This window comes from Camelus ferus, chromosome 36 (genome assembly GCF_009834535.1).
Source record: "Camelus ferus isolate YT-003-E chromosome 36, BCGSAC_Cfer_1.0, whole genome shotgun sequence".
NCBI classification, from domain to species: Eukaryota; Metazoa; Chordata; class Mammalia; order Artiodactyla; family Camelidae; genus Camelus; species Camelus ferus.
This window is the reverse complement of record NC_045731.1, coordinates 28,179,101-28,203,333: the sequence shown is the minus strand read 5'-3', so window position 1 is coordinate 28,203,333 and position 24,233 is coordinate 28,179,101. Positions and strand designations below refer to the sequence as shown.

Below are 24,233 nucleotides of genomic sequence, written 5' to 3'. Positions count from 1 at the left end.
GAAAAAAAGAGGACACTAATGAACTCACCTACAGAACAGAAGTAGACTCAGAGATGTAGTAAATAAACCTATGGTTATGGGGTAGGGAAGGACATAAATTGGGATTTTGAGATTTGCAAATATTAGCTATATATAAAGCAGATTAAGAAAATAAATTTCTTATGTATAGCACAAGGAACTATATTTAATATCTTGCATTACCCCGTATATGAAAAAGAATATGAAAACAAATATATGTATGTGCATGTATGACTGAAGTATTTTGCTGTACACCAGAAACTGAAACAACATTGTAAAGTGACTATACTTCAAAAAATTTTTCATTGAGTAGGCAAATATAAACAAATAAGGAGAGTTACTATGTGAATTTGTATTAATGAGCTTAAGTTCCATGGTGCTTTAATTGAATTGATAGGAAATTTTTTTGAGAAAAATCCTATAGTTGAAACTGTAAACGCAGAAATATAATTATGATTAAAAGAGAAGATACGGGGGCAGGGTATAGCTCAGGTGTAGAGTGCATGCTTAGCATACATGATGCCTATAGGTTTATTTCCTGTACCTCCATTAAACAAACAAACAAATAAACCTACTTACCTCCCACCTAAAAACAAATAAACAAGCAAACAAAAGACAAATTTAAAAGGGCTTAAAAAAAAGACTTATTTCCACTCCTCTGTAAAAGCCCTACTCTACATATAATCAATATATTTTAGGTTTCTAGTTATATTAGGAAATTTATGGCCAGAGAGATTCTATTAACTTTTAATTATTTTAATTACATCTGCATTTTAACAGATAACTGATGAAAATGTTCTTTATAGTATGAGATTCAAATTGGCATTTTTAACTTAAAATTACATTCTTCCACAGTAGTGAACTAAATAGGTTATAGGCACATCTTGGAAATATTCCAGGTTCAGTTGCAGACCACTGCAATAAATCAAGTATCACAATGAAGTGAGGCACAGTTTGTTTTTGGTTTTCCGGTGGATAAAAGTTTACATATGCACTATACATAATCTGTTAATAGTGTGCAATAGCATTATGTCTCTAAAAAAGTGTACAAACCCTAATTTTAAAATGCCTTATTGTTAAAAAAAAAAAAAGCTAATGATCATCTGAACCTTCATTGAGTCATAATCTTTTTCCTGGTAGAGGGTATTGGCTTGATATTTATGTCTGCTGACTGATCAGTGTGATGCTTGCTGAAGGCTGGGGTGGCTGCGGCAGCTTCTTAAAATGAGACCACAATGAAGTTTGCCAATGATGTTAATTAACTCCTCCTTTCATGAACAATTTTACCACATAACTTATTTGAAAATTGTAGTCAGTCCTCTCAATCGTGCCACTGCTTTCAAATTTATCAACCAAATTTATGCAATACTCAAAGTCTTTGGTTGTAATTTCAATAGTCTTCATAACATCTGCACCAGGAATAGATTCCACCTCAAGAAAATACTTTATTTGCTCTTCCATAAAGTTTTATCATGAAGTTGCAGCAATTCAGTTACATCTTTGGGCTCCACTTCTAATTCTATTTGTTTTCCTATTTCCACCACATCTGCAGTACTTCCTTTATTGAAGTCTTGAGCCTCTATATTTCTTTGATTATTAAATCATCAGTAGTTTTATATTAAAGTTCCAGAATTCCAAATGGCAAGATTATAGAAATCTATTTTGTAGAAAAATAATATAAATACTGAATGTAGTTCACTTCTAAACTTGTGTAAACAAGGGTTTTGCCTTGTGAGATCTATTTCATTCCGTTTTGATAAAAATTTTAAGACTTAAGGTAGACATAAGAACCTAATAATTTTTTGTGTTTTATTGATTTATTTCTCAATCTAAAGTAAATTTTCAGTCTTTTTCCTTTTAGCACTTATATACAAAAATTAGAAATACTGAAATACTTTGTTTTTAACTTTTACTAGTAAACCATAACAATGTTAATATTTAATTCTAGTATTGGTTTAGAAGATACATATTAAGAGACAGTTCAATTTGAACTGCAGGGTTAAATAACAGTAACATCTTGGGAGGAAACGGTATAGCTCAAGTGGCAGAGCACATGCTTAGCATGCATGTGGTTCTGGATTCAGTCCTCAGTACCTCCTCTATAAATAAATTAACCTAGTTACTGCTCCCCCCCCAAAAAAATAAAAAATAAAATAAACTGCCTGTTAAATGAGAGTAACATCTGAATATTCAGATAACGAATTCAAAATAGTTTCTATCTTTACTAGTATTTTTCCTACTTACATGTTGTCATTAATTACTTACACTTTTTTAGAATTTTGCATGGATTTAGAATTTTAACTGAATAAGAAAATTGAAGCATATCTAACAAATTATATTATTTCATGAAAATTTTCTTTTTATATGCATTGGAGCACCATCATTTTTTTTTCCATTAACCCCAGCAAATAATGTCTCTTACATGCTTTATTTTCTTTATCTGTGAAATGAAGATGAATGTAAGGACTAAATAAAGTATTTTACCCAAAGAGTCTAAACAGTAGTTGGCATAAAATGAATTCATGTATCTTTTTATTATTCTTAATGCTATTTTTACTCCAGACACAACTTAAAAACCATAATATCTGGTTTTATTTGACCATAAACCCCAAAATAAATTTAATCTCTCATATTATTTTGCATCAGTATGGTAACTATTTTAATTACGCCTGCAACAAAGAAGCATAGGAAATCTATATGGCAGATAAATATTGAAAGTAAAATTTTTAAAGAACTTCAAGCAATTTCCTTTGAACGAGAAACAACTATTTCTCTTCAACTAATTCTCATTTTAAAGTATCAAAATATTAACTATTTACTTACCCCTAATCATTTCCCATACATGAATATTTCAGTGAGTGTAATTAGTCTTTTAACTAATCCAGTAAGCAATTTCTAGTAAGCCAATAGCTAACATCTTACATCTGTCTTCTAAATTCCCCATCCACCCCTGTTGTTTATAAAAGGAAATGATTAACAATCTCTTAACTATTGTGCTAAATGTGATATTAACTCTTTAGCAATATTTGAACTATATCAATATTAATAAAAGAGCCAAACATTGGTACCACTTAAGGAATTTCTTAATTCTGTATATTGCTAAAATTAAGTGAGATTAAAAAAATAGCTAACATTTATTAGAGCATTTATTCATTGTCAACTTGCTAAAAGCACTTTACATATATTTCCTCAGTTAACTCTCAAAGTAGTCCCATTTGGGGAGTGGTATGTTCCATTATTATTCTTATTTTGCATCACTCCCACAGCCATAGTGATACACCTGAGATTTGACCCAAACTCTAGAACAAGTTTCAGAGAACAAGTTCTTTGTCATGATAGTTTTGGCCACTCAAGGCATAGTTGAATGCGTTAACGTTTTTAAAGCAGTCTGGTACCTGGGACTTTTTGCTCTATAATGGTCTAAAAGTAACCCTGTGCATGTGCAGTTGGGGCAAATAGTGAACCATGAGATACAGACCCAACTGCCACTTCTGAGGTGCCCATGAGCAAAATCAGGATATCATGCATCACCAAGAAAGTGGGCAGATCACCTAAGCCAATCCTCTGCTCCAACCCCTGGACCCGTCCCAATCTTCACCCCATTTAAGGGACCAGCTTATGCCTCATCAGAAAATAAAGGCACCTGTCATTTGTTTTCACTCCCTTGTGCTGCAGCCATTATAAGTAAAGTCTTGCCAAGCCTCTAGAAATGTCTTGTCTAGACTCTTATCAATTTCTATTGATTAAGGAGTCCAAGAACCCTTTGTTAACATACTTATGGCGACCACAGAGGGATGAACAGGGCCCTCCCTGCTGCCCCTCCTGAGAGACTCTAGGCCCCTTTGAACAGCAGTATGCAGCTTCTCTGTTGGGTGACAAGTGGCTGCCTGAATCTCTTGTTTCAACATCACCAGTTTGTTAAGTCTGCCTTCCTGGCTTCTGAGGGCCTCAGTGTCCTCATTCAGGCAGAGCTTTTCCACTCCGCTTTGTCCTTTTTCCTTCACATCTTCTCCCTTTTCTCTTTGTCCCTTTCCCTCTCCTGGTACCTTTAATCCTTTTTCTGTCCTCTCCTCCATCTCTGTTCTAGCCTTTTGAGACTGGATGTCAGACAGCTACACATCACTCTCCTCAGCTTGTGTGACCATGTATCTCATGCTGTGCTGATCTTGATCTAGCAGCCTCTACCTGATGGGGGATTTCTGAAAGTGATAAAGGTTCAGCGCTCACATCGTGTAGTGGTTGAAAGTTCAATCTTCCAATATCCTGACCTGTATTTCCTGCTGCCAAGAGAAGTCCCAATGGGAACAAGCTGAAGCAGCAGATTTCTATAGATCCATGGGTTGGAATCCCAAAGATTGGGTGTACATGTGGGTCAAAGTCCCACCTGTGGGTTATTGTCCCACCAATGACATACAGCCTGATGGGCAGTGGACAAGGTGTTGCCTCCTTCACTGGCCCTTTCTGAAAGCAAGTGGACTGGTACCTGAATAGACACCTGCAGGGCAGGTTGAAACAGCCATCTCTCTTGTGTCTTTTTCTCTTTTTCTGCTTCCTTTACCTCTCCCTTGGTCCTCATACCTACACTCCATCTTTTTCATCCTGGAGACTCCCTATTGGGTCACCTTTTTCACAATCCCCCTACTACTCTTCTGTTTTGTACTCACAACTCTAGCTGGCCCCAGTTGAGAGAGGAGTTGGGCTGGACAAAGTCCTCCAAAGATCACCTTGCAGTAAGAACATTTCTTTCTTGTTTGTGTCTTAAAGTTTCTGCTGTTGATATGTGTTAAGTTTTAGTCAGTGAATTTAAAAGGATCTTTATTTTCTGTAATTTTATCTGTCCAATGGCTCATCAAGTTTCTGTCATTGTTGTGGGCACACATTGAGCACTTAAAACTTGAAATGCAAACACAGTCCACATTGCCTGAGACTCCAGCCTTGAATAACTTAGTAGGACTTTAAAGAACAGAAAAAAATAAAACACAAGAGGAGCATGCATTTCTCTCCCCAAGCATTTAAAATATAACTATGCTACCTAGGCTCTCAGGAGCTGTCTGATCCATCTGTAGTCCTGCATAGATCAAGATAAAAAGGTCTTTTTAAACTCAAGCAGAAAAATTATGAGATCTCTGGTTCTGTCTTTTTTTTTTTTTTTTTTTTGGTGGTGGATATAACTAGTTTCTTTCTTTCATTCATTCACTCATTCATTCATTTATTCATTCATTCATTCATTTAGAGGAGGTACTGGGGATTGAACCCAGGACCTTGTGGTTGCTAAGCCTACTCTACCATTTGAGCTATTCCCCCACCCCCTGGTTCTGTTTGTCTTTTTGTAAAAACTAACATGTAAATGACCTGTTTTTAATTGACTTAAAGGAAATTAAGTGCTTATATAAATTCTCAGAAATATAAAAGAATACATTTTAGGTTCATGTGATCATGGAAATATTCATATTGAATTTATGGCTGGTATTAAATCTAGCTTAAGCTTCTGGGTTTAATTAATACAGACCTGTCTATAGAGTCATCAACATTAAGTGCAGTAATTTAATTGTACCTAGGATTATTGAAAAGTCAGTGCATATTCTTTCTGTTATAAAACTTGTCAACAGGGAAAATAACGTAACATGACCAACATTTTAAGTAGACATAACTGAGATAAGAGCTTTTTGGTAAACCCTATAGGAATAATTGTTTTGGAAATGTCCATCTAAAATAGTCTCTCCAAATTCTGCTAACTTGAAGCTAAATGATAGTAATTTACTGAAAATCCAGGCACCAAGGGCTTGACTATACTAACTGTGATAGTGCAAAGTATTTATATATTAAATATTTTATTATATTTTATTCATTAGATTTCCCCGTATTAAGGTTAGGACGTTTGGGGGAAAACCTGCACCAGTGGGTTTAATTCATATTATCTATGCATTGAATTTCGGGATGTTTTAAGTATTGTCACAAAATATTTGCTCTAAAAGGCCTAATTAAGCTTATCCTAGAAATTGAGAAAGCTAAGCAACTTATTCCAACCACCTCTGAATGTTTCCATTTTGAAACTGAAAAAGCAGAGAAATGTTTTTGTGTGGTAAATGTAAGAATACAGGTGTTTGAACCTTAGCAGCAGGAGACCCTTAAGAAGTATAGTCAAAACCTTGAGTACATAATCCCTTGATTCGGCTCAGAGGAGTGTTTTTACAACGTGTAGTGTGACCCTCAGTTGAAACCAGGGACCCAGTAGTCAATAATAAGTTTTGTTCCATCTCAGGGGGTCTATGAGCTGAACTGGAAATAAGGGACCTTGAAAAGATCCAGAAAAAGGGAATCCTCCTAGGGCAGCAAGTAGCCCATTTTCTTCCATTTCCCACCCAAAGCATTGGACTGTGGGTCATTTTGAGCTTTAACAGCACTTAATTTAGCCAGTTGTGTCTGCTCAGCTGCAAACAGCCCTGAGTTTCCTGCAATGTCCTTCCCAAACCTCAGGGTCAAATGGCTTTAGGGATGCAGTACACTATTAGCAGGCACTAGATCTAGGCAACTGGGGAAATCCAAAAGCCTAAAGTAATGCCTGCCAGGTGTGGGGGAGGGGAAGAGAGATCCGGAAAATGTCCATTACCACTAGCGTCATTACTTGTTCATTGTTTCATCACTACGTGACGTGGAGGCTGTACAAGGCTGAAGCGCATACTGGCGGACAGCACACCTGAGAGGCTTAGGGTTACTAACCAAGTCCCCGCAGCAGGGCAACTTCCGGCCTCCCCGTACGTGCTGCGGATTTCCCCTCCCCCGGTTTCCCACCCATCCACCCTCCGCAGACATTCTGTCTACATCGTCTTCTTTCGCTTCACCATCGAGAAGATTGTACTCAAGCGAACAGTGACCGCTCCACAAAATGGCCAACGCGCGGGACGCCTGGGGTCAAACTGCACTCAACCTTGTTGGTGTCACGGTTTTTTTGGCTTAGTTCTGCTTGGGGAGGCTTTCCAAAGGCGGGTGAATTACAACGGAGACGTTGTGTAAAAGTTCGGATTCCTAGTACTGAAGGGGGAAAGAACGGGAGAGAGTTAAAGGAAGGCGGAAGGGAACTAGTTCTGTGGGGAGGTGGTTGGGGTAGACTGGCCATATGTTTAAATCCCCTCAACTTATTAAAGGCGGGAGAGTGCGTGCTCTCACTAGTTTCAAAGAATTCCAGGACCTTGGGGGAGGGCCAGGAACGTAAAGCTCTCGCGAATTCCGAGAGTGGCGACGAGACTGACTACAAGATCTCGCGAGGTTATGACTAAACGAACGCGAGTTAGCCAGGGGGAAGTAACAGTAACGGTAACGGTTAAAAGGGTTGATGGTAGGGGCAGAGAAGGAAGACGCGCGGCTTACGTGCTGACGTAAAGCGGTCGAAGTGGGTATATTTCGGCTGTACACAAGCTGTGTGTTTCGTAGAGTGGTAGTTCTGTGAGTGTGTGATATCTGGTTAAGCTGGACCAGCATTGGGAGACTACGAGTTCTCGCCTCTCTTCAGGCATGAGTCATGTGCCAGTGGATAATGCGCTCGGTCTGGACCAGAAGGTGAGCCAAACTGTATCTGTCTAGACTTTATGCGTGGACCCTTTCCTTGCCTTAAAACTTATGGCGCAGTGCTATCTAGCCACCTTCGTTTCCCTTATCCCGTTTCCCTTAGCTTGCTGTGGATAGAGGGGAAAGAAACGGAATCAAATTTGGGGAGCCGGTGTAGAGGGAAAAAAGGACTCGGTAGCAATAATGTTGATAGTAGGTCTTCCGGCAGGCTCTCCTTTCTTACGTGTTCTGTCACCTCCGCGCATAATGGCGGTTTTCTTGTGTGCTTGCGTTGTCTCGCAGAGACGCCCGTGTGCTAGTATCAACTGTTTAATCTACGGATTGGAGGCACGAGAAGGGGAGCATTTTTTGGCGCCGAGGGGTTTGAGTGTGTGAGTGTAAGGAGAGTTGCTGCTACGAAGTGTGGGAGGTGAGGAGGCAAGACTTTATCTTCGGGTAATGGCGGCGGCCTTCTTTGTTTAGTGTTCATGGTTGGTGCACCGATACGGTCGTTATCACAGAAGGCGCAGACCTCTGTGCTTGAGCCTGTGTGACTGGGCCGAGCTGTTGACTATAAAAAATTGAATATTGTCTTTCCTTGTCTGCCGTGCGGGCCTCCTGCCGCTGGACTATCTCGGTGTGTGCTGTGGATGACGAGGCTGTATTTCCGGAGTAGAAACTTGTGACGCAGAAGAGCCGGAAAAGGGTAGTGGGAAGGGGAGGGAATAATGGCCGCCGGCTTGCTTTCCTTGACTTACGGCTGGAGATGATGGAAGTTCGACGGTGGTTGGGGTGCTCCACGGAGGTTAGGGAGTTGGAATTGCCCTGTTCCATTTACTTAATTCAGTCGTTGAATGGTCATTAAGCGGAGGGTGGTGGTGGTTTTGTCGTTGGTACTGTGTTGTACCTGTGTTTAGAGTAAGTGAGATTGATCGCATGAAAATTACTGGGAAAGTGGATTGGGACATCCAATTACTTTTCTCTTTCAGTTTGTTGTGCCTGAGAAAAAGACTGAATTAGGTCAAAGCCAGAGGCCTGTTTTCTTTAAGTAGAGTACTTACCCTTTTGAGGTGCCGGTTGTTGGGTAGACTACAGTGATCTAAGAACACGGGTTACAGACTTTTATTTTTTCGCAATCTTCATTTCAGTTTTGCTATGTTGCCTTTGCAGAAACTCTTGAGTTCCGCCTATAAAGTGTCTCATTCTGTTTACCACTCTCGAATAGTTCTAATTGATTTAGGTCATAAACCTTTCATAAAAAACATTTGATGAACTTTGAATTGTGAAACAAATCCTCATGACGCCAGTTGAAACTAAATGTTACTGTTATACGTAATACGTTTGGCGGATTTGATGGTATACTTCTTTGTGTATTTTTCCACTAATGATCTGCTTATATTACCGCCTGCATTTTGCTGATCTGAAATTTAATAGCTTAAAGAGACCATAGAAACTGAAAATCTGACGTCAAAAGAGTACAGGGAATTACGTTTGTGGTATTTTCTGTGTAGACGGAATGCATGTAACTTTTCATAGACTACGCTCTCTGGATCATTGTAATATAGTAGTAAGCAAATTCCACATGGAAAAGTGATAATTTAAAGAGTAATATTTTAATTGATGACGCATGCAATTTGGTAATTTTAATCTTCAGCTTTTAATGAAGTGTTTAAAAACATTTTATAGCAAATTTTGTTTGCAGATAGCACTCTTTGCTTCGCTCTTTTGTGCTTTTTAAGATTAATTTTGACATGCGTAATTAATTCCTTACTTCAAGGTACTTTGTTGGTTTTTATGAAATGCAATAAAATGAAACTTCCTATAGTGCTGAAATCAATGTAAAGGGACAGATAGGAATTGAAATTACAGACAGCTCTCTTGCAAAAGTAAGCATTGAATATCAGTTGTCATATTGTAGCTTTGTGACCATCAATCTCTTTGAACTTGTCACATTTCTAAAATGGGAGCTATAAGTACTACCTTCACTGTGACAAGCACCAAATGATGCAGTGATAAGTGGCACAATGTACACTACATGGTGGGTGGTGATGTTGGTGGTGTTGCTTAGGGATTTATTCAAGTTAAAGACAGTTACACAATCTTTAGGGAATAGAGATAAAGGAATCTTTCTTACCTAGGTTTTTCAGGTACACTTTTCAGGCTTAAAATAATGCCTTGTAGAAAACCAGTGGCTTTAATAAAATGATGCTAACAATTTAGTTTGGTGATTGAGACGATTTTACTATAGAAAATTGTTGGAAAACTTGTTTTAGGTAAGTGTGTTTGAACTGTCTGTTTTGGTGTGCTGCTGACACTCAGTTCCTACCTTTCACATTTGTCAAAATTTATAGGATGTTCTTAAAAACATGAAAGGAAGACAGGGCAGCTGGCTAGTAAATGCGAGTCCTAGGACTGGGACTTAGGACTGGGGTTTAGGACTTCTGATTTGTATTTTGTAATGCTATGTGTGCTTGATTATTTTCCTTTAGTAGTGTAGTGTCAACATGTGAAGTATTAATATCTTTTCTCCTAGTTGGCTGATCTAGACCTGAACTCTGAAAATCAGAGTGGAAGAGGAAGTACAGCAAGCAGTAAGTAAAATTTTTGTTTATTTAGAATCTTTATTACTATTTAATGTTATGTCATTGGCCTTACTAACTGAACATTTTACACAATTTCATTACCATATAAATTAATGAAGTATTTTGGAATCTTTGGATAATAAAAGAGATTGGTTGATTGTTTTGGGATACAAACAGTTCATCATTTGGAAGAACATTAATGCAATAAATTTTTAGAAAGCTAGTTATGTCCAGAATGAATTTTGGCCATATGTGGAGTTGGGGATGTGTTCACCCCTCTTGTGAATTGTCTTGAGCTGTGTTAAACCTAGTAAAGGGAGTCTGTGCAGTTAAGTTTCATAGCTGTTGCTCCTTTTCTGTGAAGAACCTGAGCCTTACTGATGGAACTAGGCTCTACTGATTCTTGGGTGGTAATTAGAATAAAGTGTCAGTTATATTATTAAATTGTTGGAAGAGAAGTTTTAACTTTGGAAAAGAGTAGGGGTTTTGGCTTGGCTTTATTATTTGAGACTTGTTAGAGGTTAGTGTTAGGTGTGGGTAGGGACAGGAAATTGGTGGTTAATTACTTGGCAGCATATCTCATCTTGGACCCTAGGTTTCCAAGAAAGCAGTGGGTATATCCTGTAAAGCCTCTTCAAATCTGGCTAATTCATATCAAATTTTGCCATTATATGACTATTAGAAGGATTTAATAGACCAGTAGACACTTTGGGATATTTAATTCAATCCAAATTTAGGCATTTCATTATAATTTGGATTTTACCATAAGAAAGTAGGCTTCTTTCTATTAATTGTAAGCTAAGCTGTCAACTTATTTCAGGAATTTCAAGAATATCACTATCAATTCCTTCTTGGAATCATTTTTTATTTCCATCTGTCCTGTTGTCTTCATTTTACTGAAACGGAAACAAAGCCTCTTGTTCAGTAATTGAATTGAAATTGTTTAACTGACTTAGTGCATATCCTTTTTCTCTTAGTAGGCTGTTTTATTATGGTAATACTTATATTTATTAAATACTATAATCCTTATAACAGGTTCCTGAAATAGCAGAGCCTTGTAAAAACATTTGATAAGTAACCACTAGTAGCTACTGAAATGTATTTGAGGCTTTTCTTTTTTAAGATAATTTAATGTAAAGAACAGAAGTTTAAAAAGATTTTTAGGACCAGTTTTTAATTCTTCTTTGTAAAAAGCTGTTTTACAATATATGATGGGCTTTTAATTTTAAATTTTCTGTTTTAGAAGGGCGCTATATACCTCCTCACTTAAGGAACAGGGAAGCATCTAAAGGTAGGTGGTTATGGCAACTTTATTTTCGACTGTTAGTGTGTTTAAAAACCAGTCAGAGGGAGAGAAATGAAGTAATTTGGAAAGTATGTACACATTTTTCTACTGTGCTACTTTGTTTTCATGAATTAGCACTTCCTAACTTCGAAAAAGTTCATCTAGTATTTTACAATGCATAATTCTTATTTTGAGCTCAGACTTTCACTAGCATAGTTTATCACTGATGCTTTAGTTCCTTGTAAACATTGACAACCTGATTTGTTTGAAAGAGGTGTGTTGTGTGTCTGGAGGTGTGCTGTTACGTAAAACAAACCATGAAATGAGTTCTCCTTATTGCTGTCTTGAAGTGTCTGTGTAGTGAAAATGATGTTATTTCAGAATAGTTAGAAATTGCAGGATTATAGCTTTGTGCACACTTGTAGAAGTTGTCTGGTCTCGGCTTTTTGCTGGACTCATTTGAAAGATTTTTTTTTTTTGAAGTGTTACTAGAACACCTGGTGGCTTTTAGTGCTAACTTTTTAATGTAGAATGGTAAATTATTAGGAACATTCTGTTGGGCTGATGATTCAACAGCATGGGTAATCCGAAACTTTCAAGAGGGGGAAAGATCAGGGAAAGTATTTAAAGCCAAAAAGGAGGCAGATAAAGAAGGGGTTGTGGAGGTGGGAAAGGTGAAAATAAACTAGCTTGTAGTTGGGTATTTGCTTCCATATGTAGTCTGTAATTTCTAGCATTGAACATTTAACTGTGTGTATGTTTTACTAGCAGGTTGGCTAACTAGTGATGGGATTCTTTTTTCAAAGTAACTGCAGTTTCTTTGACTAAGCAGTCTTTTTCTAGTGAGCAAAGACTATAGGTCCACTGGCTGGATAAGAAGAGAGCTTTAAAGCAAAGAAAAACAACTCCTTAAAATCTCAGAGTACTTAAAAAGTCATTTGAACCTAGTTAAATTCTCAACTTAATCAGTTGTTGCGTAAGTTTCTCTTGTCACCTTCCTTTTATTTTTCTGTGATGTGTCCTAGAAACATGTCCACAAGGAAATTAGGCAAGGATGAGCAGTTTCTTTTTTCTGTTAAGTCTGGTTCTCAGTAAGCTTATATCAGCACAATATTGTTGGACTCTCTAGGATTTGATGATAATGTGTACGTGAACACAAAGCCACAGTAACAGTTATAGCAACTGTTATTTTATTTGTTAAAACTAAACCAGAAAGGAGCTTTGGCAATGCCTCAGTATGAAATTAATTTTAAAACTTTGAAACCTTTATGAGAATGGGGTTGAGGAATGTTTGCATTTAATTACTAGGGTGTTAAAATGACTTAAATAGGTTATAACTTATAAATGTAGAGTTCTTCTCTGAAATTTGAATTGCTCTAAATGTTTTACTTTTCATTTTAAGTTGTTAAGGAGTCATTTTAAAAAACTAATGGTAGTTTTTTTCTAATAAAATATTTGTATTCGCTGTTGATAGGATATTACTGAGGTTTCTTCTCTGAGTTTTTCCATTGCGTAAGTCCTTGCAATTCACTGTGCCACCTACTATGTAGAGCCTGTATGAGTACTTTGAGCATAATAGTTCAATCACTGCCTGCACTTTGAGCTTCATTCTTCATGAATTTTGAAATTGTTTTAACTCATATGACTTTTTTTTATTATTATTAGTAATCATTTGGTTAATCTCTGAGTTTAAACTTTTCTCTAGGTAACTGACTATACCTGAGATGAACTTTTATTTAGCTGGGAATTCCAAAATTCATATATGCCACATAGATATGTTTTAAATAGGTCAACTTTTTAATTAGAGTTTATGAAGTTAATATTTAGGGATAGGACATAACTTAAAAAGCTTACTTAGAGGTGACCTAACTATTATCTTTGAGGTTAAAAATTTAGGGAGCATTTGGCATTCCTTTAAAAGCAGTCATATTTTAAAAAAGGGTCTTGTCGCAGTCATGTTGAAATAATCATATTAGAGTAGTATCCTCTGATTTATTGTTTTTGATATGTAGAAATAATTGACATTTAAAGGGAACTTAATTGTTAGTGTGGTGATGATAACATAACAGCAGTATACCTGTGTTCCATGTAAGCTGTTATTCTCTAAGTGATGGTATTCATTCAGTACATTGTTCTTATTCCATGAGGTTGTTTTGCTTGATACAGTAATTTTTAGGGGAAAAAAGGACCAAAGATAGTAAAAATTCTGCTTACCAGTGAAACCTAATTACTTAAATCTGAGTTCTCTTTTCCAGTGTTTTGATAATTATTCCAATGACCCTTGGTCCCACAAGGATAAGATAAAGGAAGGCTATGTCTTTGAAAGGATTGGGATCTTGTTAAAGTATTGTTACCTTCTAATTTTCACTTTTTTTGTAAGGATTTTATGATAAAGACAGTTCAGGGTGGAGTTGTAGTAAAGATAAGGATGCCTACAGCAGTTTTGGGTCTCGAGATTCAAGAGGAAAGCCCAATTACTTCAGTGATCGTGGAAGTGGATCAAGGGGAAGGTAAATTATTCTCATCCTGTATACCGTAGCATTATAGGAATCAGTTCTTTGTATTCTCATTCTGTACTTTTCTTGATATTTAATCATGATATTTATCTTTAATAGACCATCCTTCTATTATAAATTTTAAGCAAAATGTTGATTTGCTAATTGTTAACTCTAATAGGACTTTACTAAGTTTTATCTGTTTAAACAAACTACTTATAATTAAAGTAAGCTACTTGACATAATGAATGTTGATTTTATTTCAATTTTTGTGGCTTGTCTATGGTGGTATAATCATCTTTAGCTTATGGAATTTAATCATAATCATTGCGCAGATGTGATAAGGTGATCTTATGATCTGAGTATCTGGTTAGTCCTATGTTTTTTACAGACAGGACTAAATCTAAAAATCTCAGTCTTGTCACATAACTAGGTTTCATTTATATCAAAATAGAGCCAAGCTGATATTTGTATTTTATTCCTTTGGTTTTTAATAAATTATATATACCCACAGGTTAATTAGAAGGTCTTAGTTCACAAATGAGGCAGCCAGTGTTGAATTGTTGACATCTTTGCAAGGTACCTTGTAACCAGCAGTTCAATTACCAATACACAGATACATTTCTAAAGAGATGATAATATGGTATTGGCTAAATGACATGTTTTAATCAATTGCTTGTGCTGTTCAGGTTTGATGATCGTGGACGCAGTGACTATGATGGTATTGGCAGTCGTGGGGACAGAACTGCGTTTGGCAAATTTGAACGCAGTGGACACAGTCGTTGGTCTGACAGATCAGATGAAGATGATTGGTCAAAACCACTTCCACCAAGTGAACGCTTGGAGCAGTAAGTTTCTGACGTGTATGTTGATATGAAACTTACCACTTAATATAACATGTATAACGATCGTTTGATTTCAGGGAGCTGTTTTCTGGAGGAAATACTGGGATTAACTTTGAGAAATACGATGATATACCAGTAGAGGCAACTGGCAATAACTGTCCTCCACATATTGAAAGTGTAAGTTATTTTGTTTTAACTGTTTAACAGCTTTGTAAAGTTACTGCTAAAAATTTCATTGAGTTATGAAAAAGGAGAGACTGAGACTATCATCCTTATGAGTAATCCTGAGAAAGAAAATATGTCAAACATAAAAAACACAGAATACACACAAGAGTCCATTTTCTTAAAAATAGCTTTATACCTTTACCTAAAATCAAAAGCAAATGTAAATTCAAACATAAATAGACATTTAGTTGGTTACTTCCATTTTTGTGTTAAGATAAAACAAATGCAGCAGGTAAGGCATTTCTAGTTGAATATGTATTTGATAAATGTAATTAAATTTCATTTACAGTTTAGTGATGTTGACATGGGAGAAATTATCATGGGAAACATTGAGCTTACTCGTTATACTCGTCCTACTCCAGTGCAAAAACATGCCATTCCTATTATCAAAGAAAAAAGAGACTTGATGGCTTGTGCCCAGACAGGTAAGCTCATTAATGAAGAACAAAATCTTAACTGGGATAACATTATGTAGGGATTTCTGAGTTCTTTAGTTAGTTAGGCAAAGATTAGCTAGGGATTTTTCTTTTTGTCTTACATTTTTGGATCCTTTGGATGAAACTAGTGTATTCATCAGAGCATCTGGGAGAAGTCTATAGCAAACTGTCAGCCAATTATATTGCTTATTTTCCATCCACTGAGTTTTCAGGAGGGGAAAATTATGATCTTGATGGGAGGGAAAGTTAACAATATAATTGGGATAGGAAATATACAATCCGAGAAGGGCTCATGATCCATAAAAATGTGGGTGGGGAAAAGAAAGTGGTACCTCCACCATCTAGTATTTTGTAAATTAAGTAATGGGAAGGCTCGAATTTGGCATGCATAAAAGATGGCACGTGTTACTTTCTTAAGTGATGAACTTCTCTTTTTATACATACAAATCTGTGTGTATATATAAAACTTTAGTCATTTGTCAATTTTAGTATCAAAGAAATAAATATAATTACCTCTTTATGTAAATGTGGCCTTGGGCTAAAACCAGCTGCTGTTTTTTAAAATAAAATTCTTTTGCAAAAGAAGACTAACTTACTAAAACTTTACTATTAGACTTTGCAGAAAGTTTGCTGACATTCTCACAGTTGCAGAATATTAAAATGGAAGCTAATGCCATTTTAGAGGCTAAATAGTTGTGTTCTCATACAGATAAATTGCAAAAAAGGGAATATTGATTGCATTGTTTAAAATGGATCACAGAAGTATTTGACATTCTTTGCATAGCTGTATGAATAAATATACTATTTTTTTTAGAAAATTCGGCATTAAAAAAAGCACTTAAAAATATTTTATTACTCTTCAGGCTTAATAAGTCAGTATTTTCTTAACAGGATCTGGAAAAACTGCAGCATTTCTTTTGCCCATCTTGAGTCAGATTTATGCAGATGGTCCAGGCGAGGCTTTGAAGGCTGTAAAGGTAAAGATTTCCTTATAAAATAAGTAGTTTTTGCTTAGGGAAAGTTGTAAATATCTGTTGGAATCTTTCTTTCTAAACAATGCTATAGACACTATTTCCTTTTCAGTCTCTTTACCCAATAAAAACTCCTTTTGGATATAATTCTTAAATTACAAAGGTATCTTGCTGTCATATACTTGCGATAAGAATAAAAAAATTTTAAGTCTTTGAGTTTAATTTATAAATTGTACTTACTTAGGACAATGGAAGATACGGACGCCGTAAACAATACCCAATCTCCTTGGTTTTAGCCCCAACAAGAGAATTGGCTGTACAGATTTATGAGGAAGCCAGAAAAGTAAGTGTGCACTTTACTGATGATTGCCTTTTTCATTTTTTCTAATGATGCTTTTATGACCATTTAATAAATTATTGCTTGTAGTTTTCATACCGGTCTCGAGTTCGTCCTTGTGTAGTATATGGTGGTGCAGATATTGGTCAGCAGATTCGAGACTTAGAACGTGGATGTCACTTGTTAGTTGCCACTCCAGGACGTCTAGTGGATATGATGGAAAGAGGAAAGATTGGATTAGATTTCTGCAAGTAAGTGAACTTTCACATGTAGAACTTTTCTATAAAAGGGGTCACTAATTTTGTAGTGTTTGTAGTGTTTACTAACATCATGTTCATTTTAAGGTTAAGTGATTTAAATAACATAGCTTTCTTCATGGTTATTGAAATTTATGATTAACCTTATTTTTTGATTGAAAAGTACAGTTAACCTGTGTGATTCATTGGAAAAGTCAGATACAGCCAGTTTGACTATGTGATCTGTGTTTGTTTCACATATATTAAATTGTGAGGTTAGAATTAATATATTAGCATAACTAATTTTAGACACAGCTGTAATTGACAGTTTCTCATCAAATTCTAAACTTAGCTTTTTTCATAACAGGTACTTGGTATTGGATGAAGCTGATAGGATGCTGGATATGGGATTTGAACCGCAAATACGTCGTATAGTTGAACAAGATACTATGCCACCAAAGGGTGTTCGTCATACCATGATGTTTAGTGCTACTTTTCCTAAGGAAATTCAGGTAGTTCAGTTTTTAAAACATTAGTGTTTATAAGTGATAATTGTCCTCAGATCATTTCAAAAATTAGAGTAGAAAATAAGTATAGGCTTTCTTCTCTTTTTCAGATGCTTGCACGTGATTTCTTGGATGAATATATCTTTCTGGCTGTAGGTAGAGTTGGCTCTACTTCTGAGAACATCACACAGAAAGTAGTTTGGGTCGAAGACTCAGACAAACGATCATTTCTTCTTGACCTCTTAAATGCTACAGGTAAAGTTACAAATAATAATGGCATTGGGTTATAAGGAGGTTCAATGTGGATTTCTGTAGCTTGTACCATGAGCTTGCCTACTTTTTCAACCATTAAAACAAAGCCTATTGTTAAATTAGCTGCAGATGCATGCTTACCGAGTGCAAAGAGAACTGATAAACCAGTTAATATTAAAATCAAGCAGTGACGTGAAATTGCCATTAATGAACAAACCCTTTTATATAATTTTTTAGGGAAGGATTCACTGACTTTAGTTTTTGTGGAGACCAAAAAGGGTGCCGATTCTCTGGAGGATTTCTTATACCATGAAGGATATGCTTGCACCAGTATCCATGGAGACCGATCACAGAGAGATAGAGAGGAGGCTCTTCACCAGTTCCGCTCAGGGAAAAGCCCAATTCTAGTGGCTACAGCTGTGTGTATCTTTTAAGTTTTCAGCTAAATATAGTTGAATATTACTGTATTGTAACAAAATTTATTTTTTAGGTGGCTGCAAGAGGACTGGACATTTCAAATGTGAAACATGTTATCAATTTTGATTTGCCAAGTGATATTGAAGAGTATGTACATCGGATTGGCCGTACAGGACGTGTAGGAAACCTTGGTAAAGTGTTCAGTGCTTTGATGTTTTGACACAGAATCTTCAATATTAGAAGTTTTATTTTCAAGGGAAAGCTGAAATCAAAAGTCAGTTAAAAGTTTTTGTTTTAGTCTCAATATTTTGGTTATGTTGCAAATTATAATGTTAAATTTTTGTGTCCTTTATGACTACTTTTAAGCCTAGATGACTTTATTTTGGACTCTTGTAGGTCTTGCTACCTCATTTTTCAATGAAAGAAATATAAATATCACGAAAGATTTGTTGGATCTTCTTATTGAAGCTAAACAAGAAGTGCCATCTTGGTTGGAAAATATGGCTTATGAACACCACTATAAGGGTAGCAGTCGTGGGCGTTCTAAGAGGTACAGGATTTTTTGAACCTTCACTATTAATAATTTGTTTTGAACAGGAAGTTACATCCAAAGTTAAAACACTGCCACTACTTTGGGCAAAGAATGTTTTTAGAAACCATGACGTGCAAGTAGATGTCAGCCTTTAACTGCTAAATGCTGAAGCATTATCAGAGGAACTAACCAAATGGAAATTGAGTTGAAAAATTAGAAATTGAGAATTAGGAAAGTTATGTGTGGGAACTGTCATTTTGATTCCTTTTTGTTGTTGTTTTGTTTTTGATTCAACTTTGTACTTACAAAACCACCATATAATGTTTTTCTTTATAATAATAGATTCAGTGGAGGATTTGGTGCCCGAGACTATCGACAAAGTAGCAGTTCCAACAGTTCAGTTTTCAGTAGTAGTCGTGCAAGCAGCAGCCGCAGTGGTGGAGGTGGTTATGGCAGCAGCAGAGGATTTGGTGGAGGTAATGTTTGTTTTTCAACTTTTATATTTTTGGCAGGAGCTTCTTTTTCCCCTTACTCTTTTTCAGAGTACAATTTACTGGAAAAATTTTATTTCCAAAGAATTGAATGAAACCCAGTACTATAGATTTCTTTTTATTAGGCTTATGTCAAAGTACTTGAGAAAGAAGGTTTGAAATACTTAAAATGGCTGGCCTAATTTGTCTTTTGTAATATTTCTTGATAGGTGCCTATGGAGGCTTCTACAACAGCGATGGATATGGAGGAAATTATAGCTCCCAGGGGGTTGACTGGTGGGGCAATTGAATCTGCTTTGCAGCGAAGTCACCCTTTCAGAAAAGCTAAAATGGAAACCACATGTAACTTAGCCAGACTGTATTGTGTAGCTTTTAGGACATTACCAGCTGTGATTCTCCTGAAAATTCAAGAGACCTCAAAGCCAGAAGAAGAAAAGAGGAACAATCAACAACACTGTTCAGAAGTTGGAAACCTAGTTGCTGTAGTTTGGATCCCCTCCTGCTTATTTCCATCCCAAACTGCATTTATAATTTTGTGGCTGAGAATCATTTGTTTGTTAATGTACTGTAACTTTTAACTTCAGACAACTTACTGTTTTGATGTCCTGTTGGCTCAGTAATGCTCAAGTTTTCAATTGTTTTGACAAAGTAAATTTGCTGAACTTGGGCTAAAATCAAACCTTGGCACACAGCTGTGATGCAATTTAACAGGAATCATCAATTCATTCGTAAATATTCTAAGTGGAACAAACGAGCAGTATCCTCCATTAGGATTTTTTGATACTTGCAGATTGGGGAGAAAAACATATAAGTAGTTTTTAATGTGGCAAAGTGTACTAAGTTGAAGTTCTGACTTGCTCACTCTATCCTGGTTAGGCACTTAGAACCTTGTAGTCTTTAAATTAAGCCATTCCAGTCATGATGAGGTGGCATGTATAAGTACATTGATATATTTTTCAAAGTAGTCTTTGAAGTTAATGCAAGTAAATACAGTAATTTCTAATGTTTAGGTTATTAATTCTAAATTAGGCAAATGTGGGCATACTATTTTAGAAAAACCTTATAAAGATTTGATTTTTAAAGTGTTCAGGGGAGATTTAATCTGAGTTTTTAAATGCCTGCCATAAATAAAATTGAAATGGGAGATTGACTGACCATGGCAGTGACCAGTCCTCTTTGTAGACCTGGTTGGATTTTGGTCTTTAATGTATGCTAGTGTTGATGTTTTTTGGTCAAGAGGATACAAGCAGGAGGGATTATGCAGCAGGCTTTATTTTAATGCAGATTGTCATTACTCTGTTTAAGCTGCATTGAAAGTTAAAATGGCTTACACTTGTAGACTTTATAAATTGGAGTAAAAAAACCTGAAATCCTTGAGATCACACAGGTTCAAAATAGGTACTGTACTACACAAGGTGTCATTTCTGTATAGTGCAGTTTTAGTGTATTTTAGTTACATAGGTTTCCATTGTATTTATAGTTGCTTTATGCTAAATTTGGCAAAAGGTGGTGGTTTACCAACAAAAAAAAGCCTATGCTGCTTGAAATTCTGTGATTTTGAGGTGGGAAATGTGATATTTGTAGACTAATCTTTATAATGGCATAAGAAGGCAAAAATTTCTTAAAGTGCAATAGGTTTTCAAGCATATTGTGCCTTGTTCTAAAACTTTTATGTAGCTGCACTTGACAGTATTGAGGTAATTTGTTATGGTGCTATTTTTAATTAGTATAGGTTTAGACTCTTGTACACTTTGCCCATAACTTTTTACAAAGTACTCATTTTATTGCACATTTGGAGACTTTTATATATATCTGTGTGTGTGTCCTTAAACTTCCAATCTTATTTTGTCTCTTAGAGATTGTTGAACACAGCTTGTTAATAACTTAGATTCTAAAATTTTATTTGGGACCATAGAATGGTAGTTGAGAAGAAAACTTTGCACACAACAGACTTTAGATACTTTTTGCTGCTATAGTTTGTGTAATATTTATTGAACATTTTGACAAATATTTATTTTTGTAAGCCTAACAGTTTAAAGAAACTTGACCAAAAGACAGTACAAAAACACTGGCACTTGAATGTTGAATGTCACCATATGTGAAATTGTATTTTTCAGGGTAGTGTGAGCTTTTAATTGTTCAGTCCTATAAAACTTGAGTCAAGCAGACCTGGCATTGTCAATGTGGGTAACAGTAACTTTGTGGCAAAATTTAAGACAAAATTGGCAACTTGAAATTAAAACATGCCAAGGTTTTGATAACATGTCTTAAAATGTTAAGGAAATATTTCTAAATACTGATACATAGCATCCACATTTTCAAAAAAAGTTTCTTTCAGTTTTATGTACTTACATGTTCTGTTGTTTAGTTTTCAGTGTCTGGCATATTGTAGTCCTCAAACATGTGGTTATCTTTTTGTATTGCTATAATCAGTGACTTTTACATTCAGTTTTGTTCAACCAGCAGTATTTTCAGTGAATAAGAATAGACTTAAATTTGCTGAATGTAGATATTAAACCTCAAGTCACTGTAAATTTAGTAATTGCTTATTGTATTAGTTTTAGATGCTAGCACTGCATGTGCTATGTTTATTCTGGTTTTATTAAAATAAAGAGTTGAACACAATCTTTGCTGAGTTGTGACTTAATAAGAGAGGTGGAAATGAATTTGTGCTGTTGATGTGAAAAATTTGAAAGTGAGATTTCTAGTTATTTGCTAAAGCTATTTGTGAAATACCTCTTTTTCATGAGGCCAGAAATATTCCTATGACTAAGAATTTGAATGACAGAGGTATAAGGTGGGAATATAGAGCAGCAGGATTTTTGTTACAAATCATGGTAATGTAAAAGACATACGTATTCAGTTGATTTACTTACGGATCAAGAATTAATTGGAACAGGTAGCAAAGGTGCCCATTCTTCCTTTTGTTTTTCCTTTTGGCTGATAATTTATTACCACACGATGCTGTTAATGTTACAATATTTACTATGAAACTGATGTTTTTAGTTTGTTTTGGGTGGGAGGGGTTGTGTTTTTAAGGAAGTGAAGCTCAGTGTCTCTTTGTGTCCCCTTCTCGGAATTAAGCAGCAAGGTGGGGTTTTCTGGTTAACTGACAAACAGGAATCTTGCTGAAGGCAGATGAGGGTAACATCTGAGGTGGAGAGAGGCTGGGGAATGAGGAGAACCCCACTGTCACAGAGTGGTCAGATATCAAAGGTTAGATTTGGCTAAACTGATTTAGGATTCCTAGTAAAACTAAATGGAGAGATAAACACGAAGTCCAGTAGTTGAGGTGTAGTTGTAAAGTGCTCAGAGGAACACATGTAAAGTGGTTCAAGATGAACTCTGGTCAGTTCTTAAAGAGAGATGTGCATTTCTCCTGGTTGCATTCTAAAGTACAAGTAATGGATTGCATGTTCTTCATGTCTCCTACATACTAGCAAACAATCATTTTACTCTTCCACCATTGATGAGGGATCTGGTTGCTTCACATCCTTACCATTTTTTGGCTTATCTTTTTTTAAAATATATTCTTTTATTGAAGTATAATTGTAGTGTGTCAATATCTGGCACAATGCTTAGTCATATAGGAACATACTTGTTTTCATATTCTTTTTCACCATAAGTTGGCTTATTTTTAAATTTAATATTCAAATAGATATGTTGATGTCTGTTTTGACTGGAATTTTCCTGATGACTGATGACTTAACTCTTGAGCCAATTTTTTGAGGTTGACGCAATCAAAATAATTTGATCATATCAGTGAGGAACATACTGACATACACATAAAGGTAAAATGACTTAATATTTAGCACTCGATAATTCCTGAAGCTGGGCTATGGGAACATAGAATTTCAACAATATAAATCTGTTTTGGTGTTTGAAAGTTTTTCATGTTAAATGTTAGTAAATAATGAACTATGTTTGGGGCACATACTGTGGGGATTCAGTAAAATAAAAATTTTCGAGTGCCTCCCTCTAGTCTTGGCCAGTCTTGCTTTTGGTCTGCCCAGTGTGGATGCATTTCATAATATAATAGTTGTCCCCATTTACAATTGTCCAGTTTGCCCATTTCTAGGGGTATAGGTTTACCATCAGAAGCTTGAACTCACCAGGAGAATGATTGATTAACTGGGACCTGAGATCCATGGCAATAAATATATAACCTGGAAATGTATTCCTATTGAATGAGATGAATGTGTCTGCAGCAGTAGAGGTAAAGAGGCTAGATGAGCCTGTCATGGCCACAACAATGAACTTAAATGTGCTGGTGTGTGCTGTGTGGCAGTTTTCTATACCTAAAAAAAAAAAAAAAAAAAATCAGTTCTTTTAGGATTTTGTTTTTTGTTTTGGTACTGAGACATCTCTAGGGTCACTCAGAAGTCAGCAATAACTGAACATATCCTGCAATCCAACAGTTCCATTCATTTGTATATATTCAGCCAAAATACAAATACATGTTCACCAAGATTGTGTTCATAGAAGGACCCTATTTAATAGCTGCAAGTGGTGAGGTATAAATAGTGTATGTATAAAATGAGATAGTACTGTACAGTGATGAGGATAAACAACATGGGGATAAGTCTAGAAATGCTGAGACAAAGCTGTCAGATGTAAAATAATACATGATATCTGACTTTACAGAAAGTTTAAAGGTAAGTCTAGTTACTTCAATCAGGACAGTAGTTACCTAGGTGGGTTAGTAACTGGAAGAGGGGAGGGGTCGCAGGCCTCTATGTTATACTACTTAATGTTCTTTTTATGAGTGTATTAACACAGGGGTGTTTATATAGTGGTAAATCATTGAACTGTACATTTACGATACATGACATTTTTCTCTTACAGATCACTGAAAATGATTAGTAGAGTATACAGAAGTTTTTTTTTTTTTTTTCAGCCAGGAGTCCTTTATTGTACAAATCCTAACAGCTTCAGTCATTTTCACTATCTGAAAATGAGAGGCTGGGAAGTTGTGTGACTTCTGGAAAGCAGAGTATCAGAGGTTAAAGGGTTTATCATTGACATCCGGAAAAGGACATAATAAGACACAAAAGTTAAA

At 35.8% G+C, this 24,233-nt stretch overlaps 1 protein-coding gene across 2 annotated transcripts; it reads left to right on the top strand.

The window, feature by feature from the left end:
• Positions 1 to 6,829: 6,829 nt before the first annotated feature.
• On the top strand, positions 6,830 to 21,799 carry LOC102507410 (ATP-dependent RNA helicase DDX3X). Of its 2 annotated transcripts, none has more exons than XM_032474169.1 (17): positions 6,830 to 6,949; positions 10,097 to 10,154; positions 11,389 to 11,436; positions 13,811 to 13,940; positions 14,615 to 14,773; positions 14,848 to 14,947; positions 15,285 to 15,420; positions 16,324 to 16,409; positions 16,648 to 16,746; positions 16,831 to 16,991; positions 17,344 to 17,488; positions 17,593 to 17,737; positions 17,972 to 18,153; positions 18,225 to 18,342; positions 18,548 to 18,701; positions 19,026 to 19,159; positions 19,384 to 21,799. In XM_032474169.1, exons 1-17 carry the CDS (start codon positions 6,905 to 6,907, stop codon positions 19,461 to 19,463), a joined length of 1,980 nt encoding a protein of 659 aa, XP_032330060.1. In that variant the 5' UTR covers positions 6,830 to 6,904; the 3' UTR covers positions 19,464 to 21,799. The 2 variants fall into 2 exon arrangements, with proteins under 2 accessions (XP_032330060.1, XP_006193891.1); XM_006193829.3 differs by lacking the exon at positions 6,830 to 6,949 and adding an exon at positions 7,304 to 7,575.
• Positions 21,800 to 24,233: the final 2,434 nt, after the last annotated feature.

Bases quoted from the DNA above. Each gene is read 5' to 3' on its own strand.
- LOC102507410 (XM_032474169.1), top strand. From the start codon at position 6,905: ATGGCCAACGCGCGGGACGCCTGGGGTCAAACTGCACTCAACCTT. The intron at 15,421-16,323 runs GTAAGCTCATTA...TTTTCTTAACAG, and splicing joins GATGGCTTGTGCCCAGACAG to GATCTGGAAAAACTGCAGCA. The intron at 18,343-18,547 runs GTAAAGTGTTCA...GGACTCTTGTAG, and splicing joins AGGACGTGTAGGAAACCTTG to GTCTTGCTACCTCATTTTTC.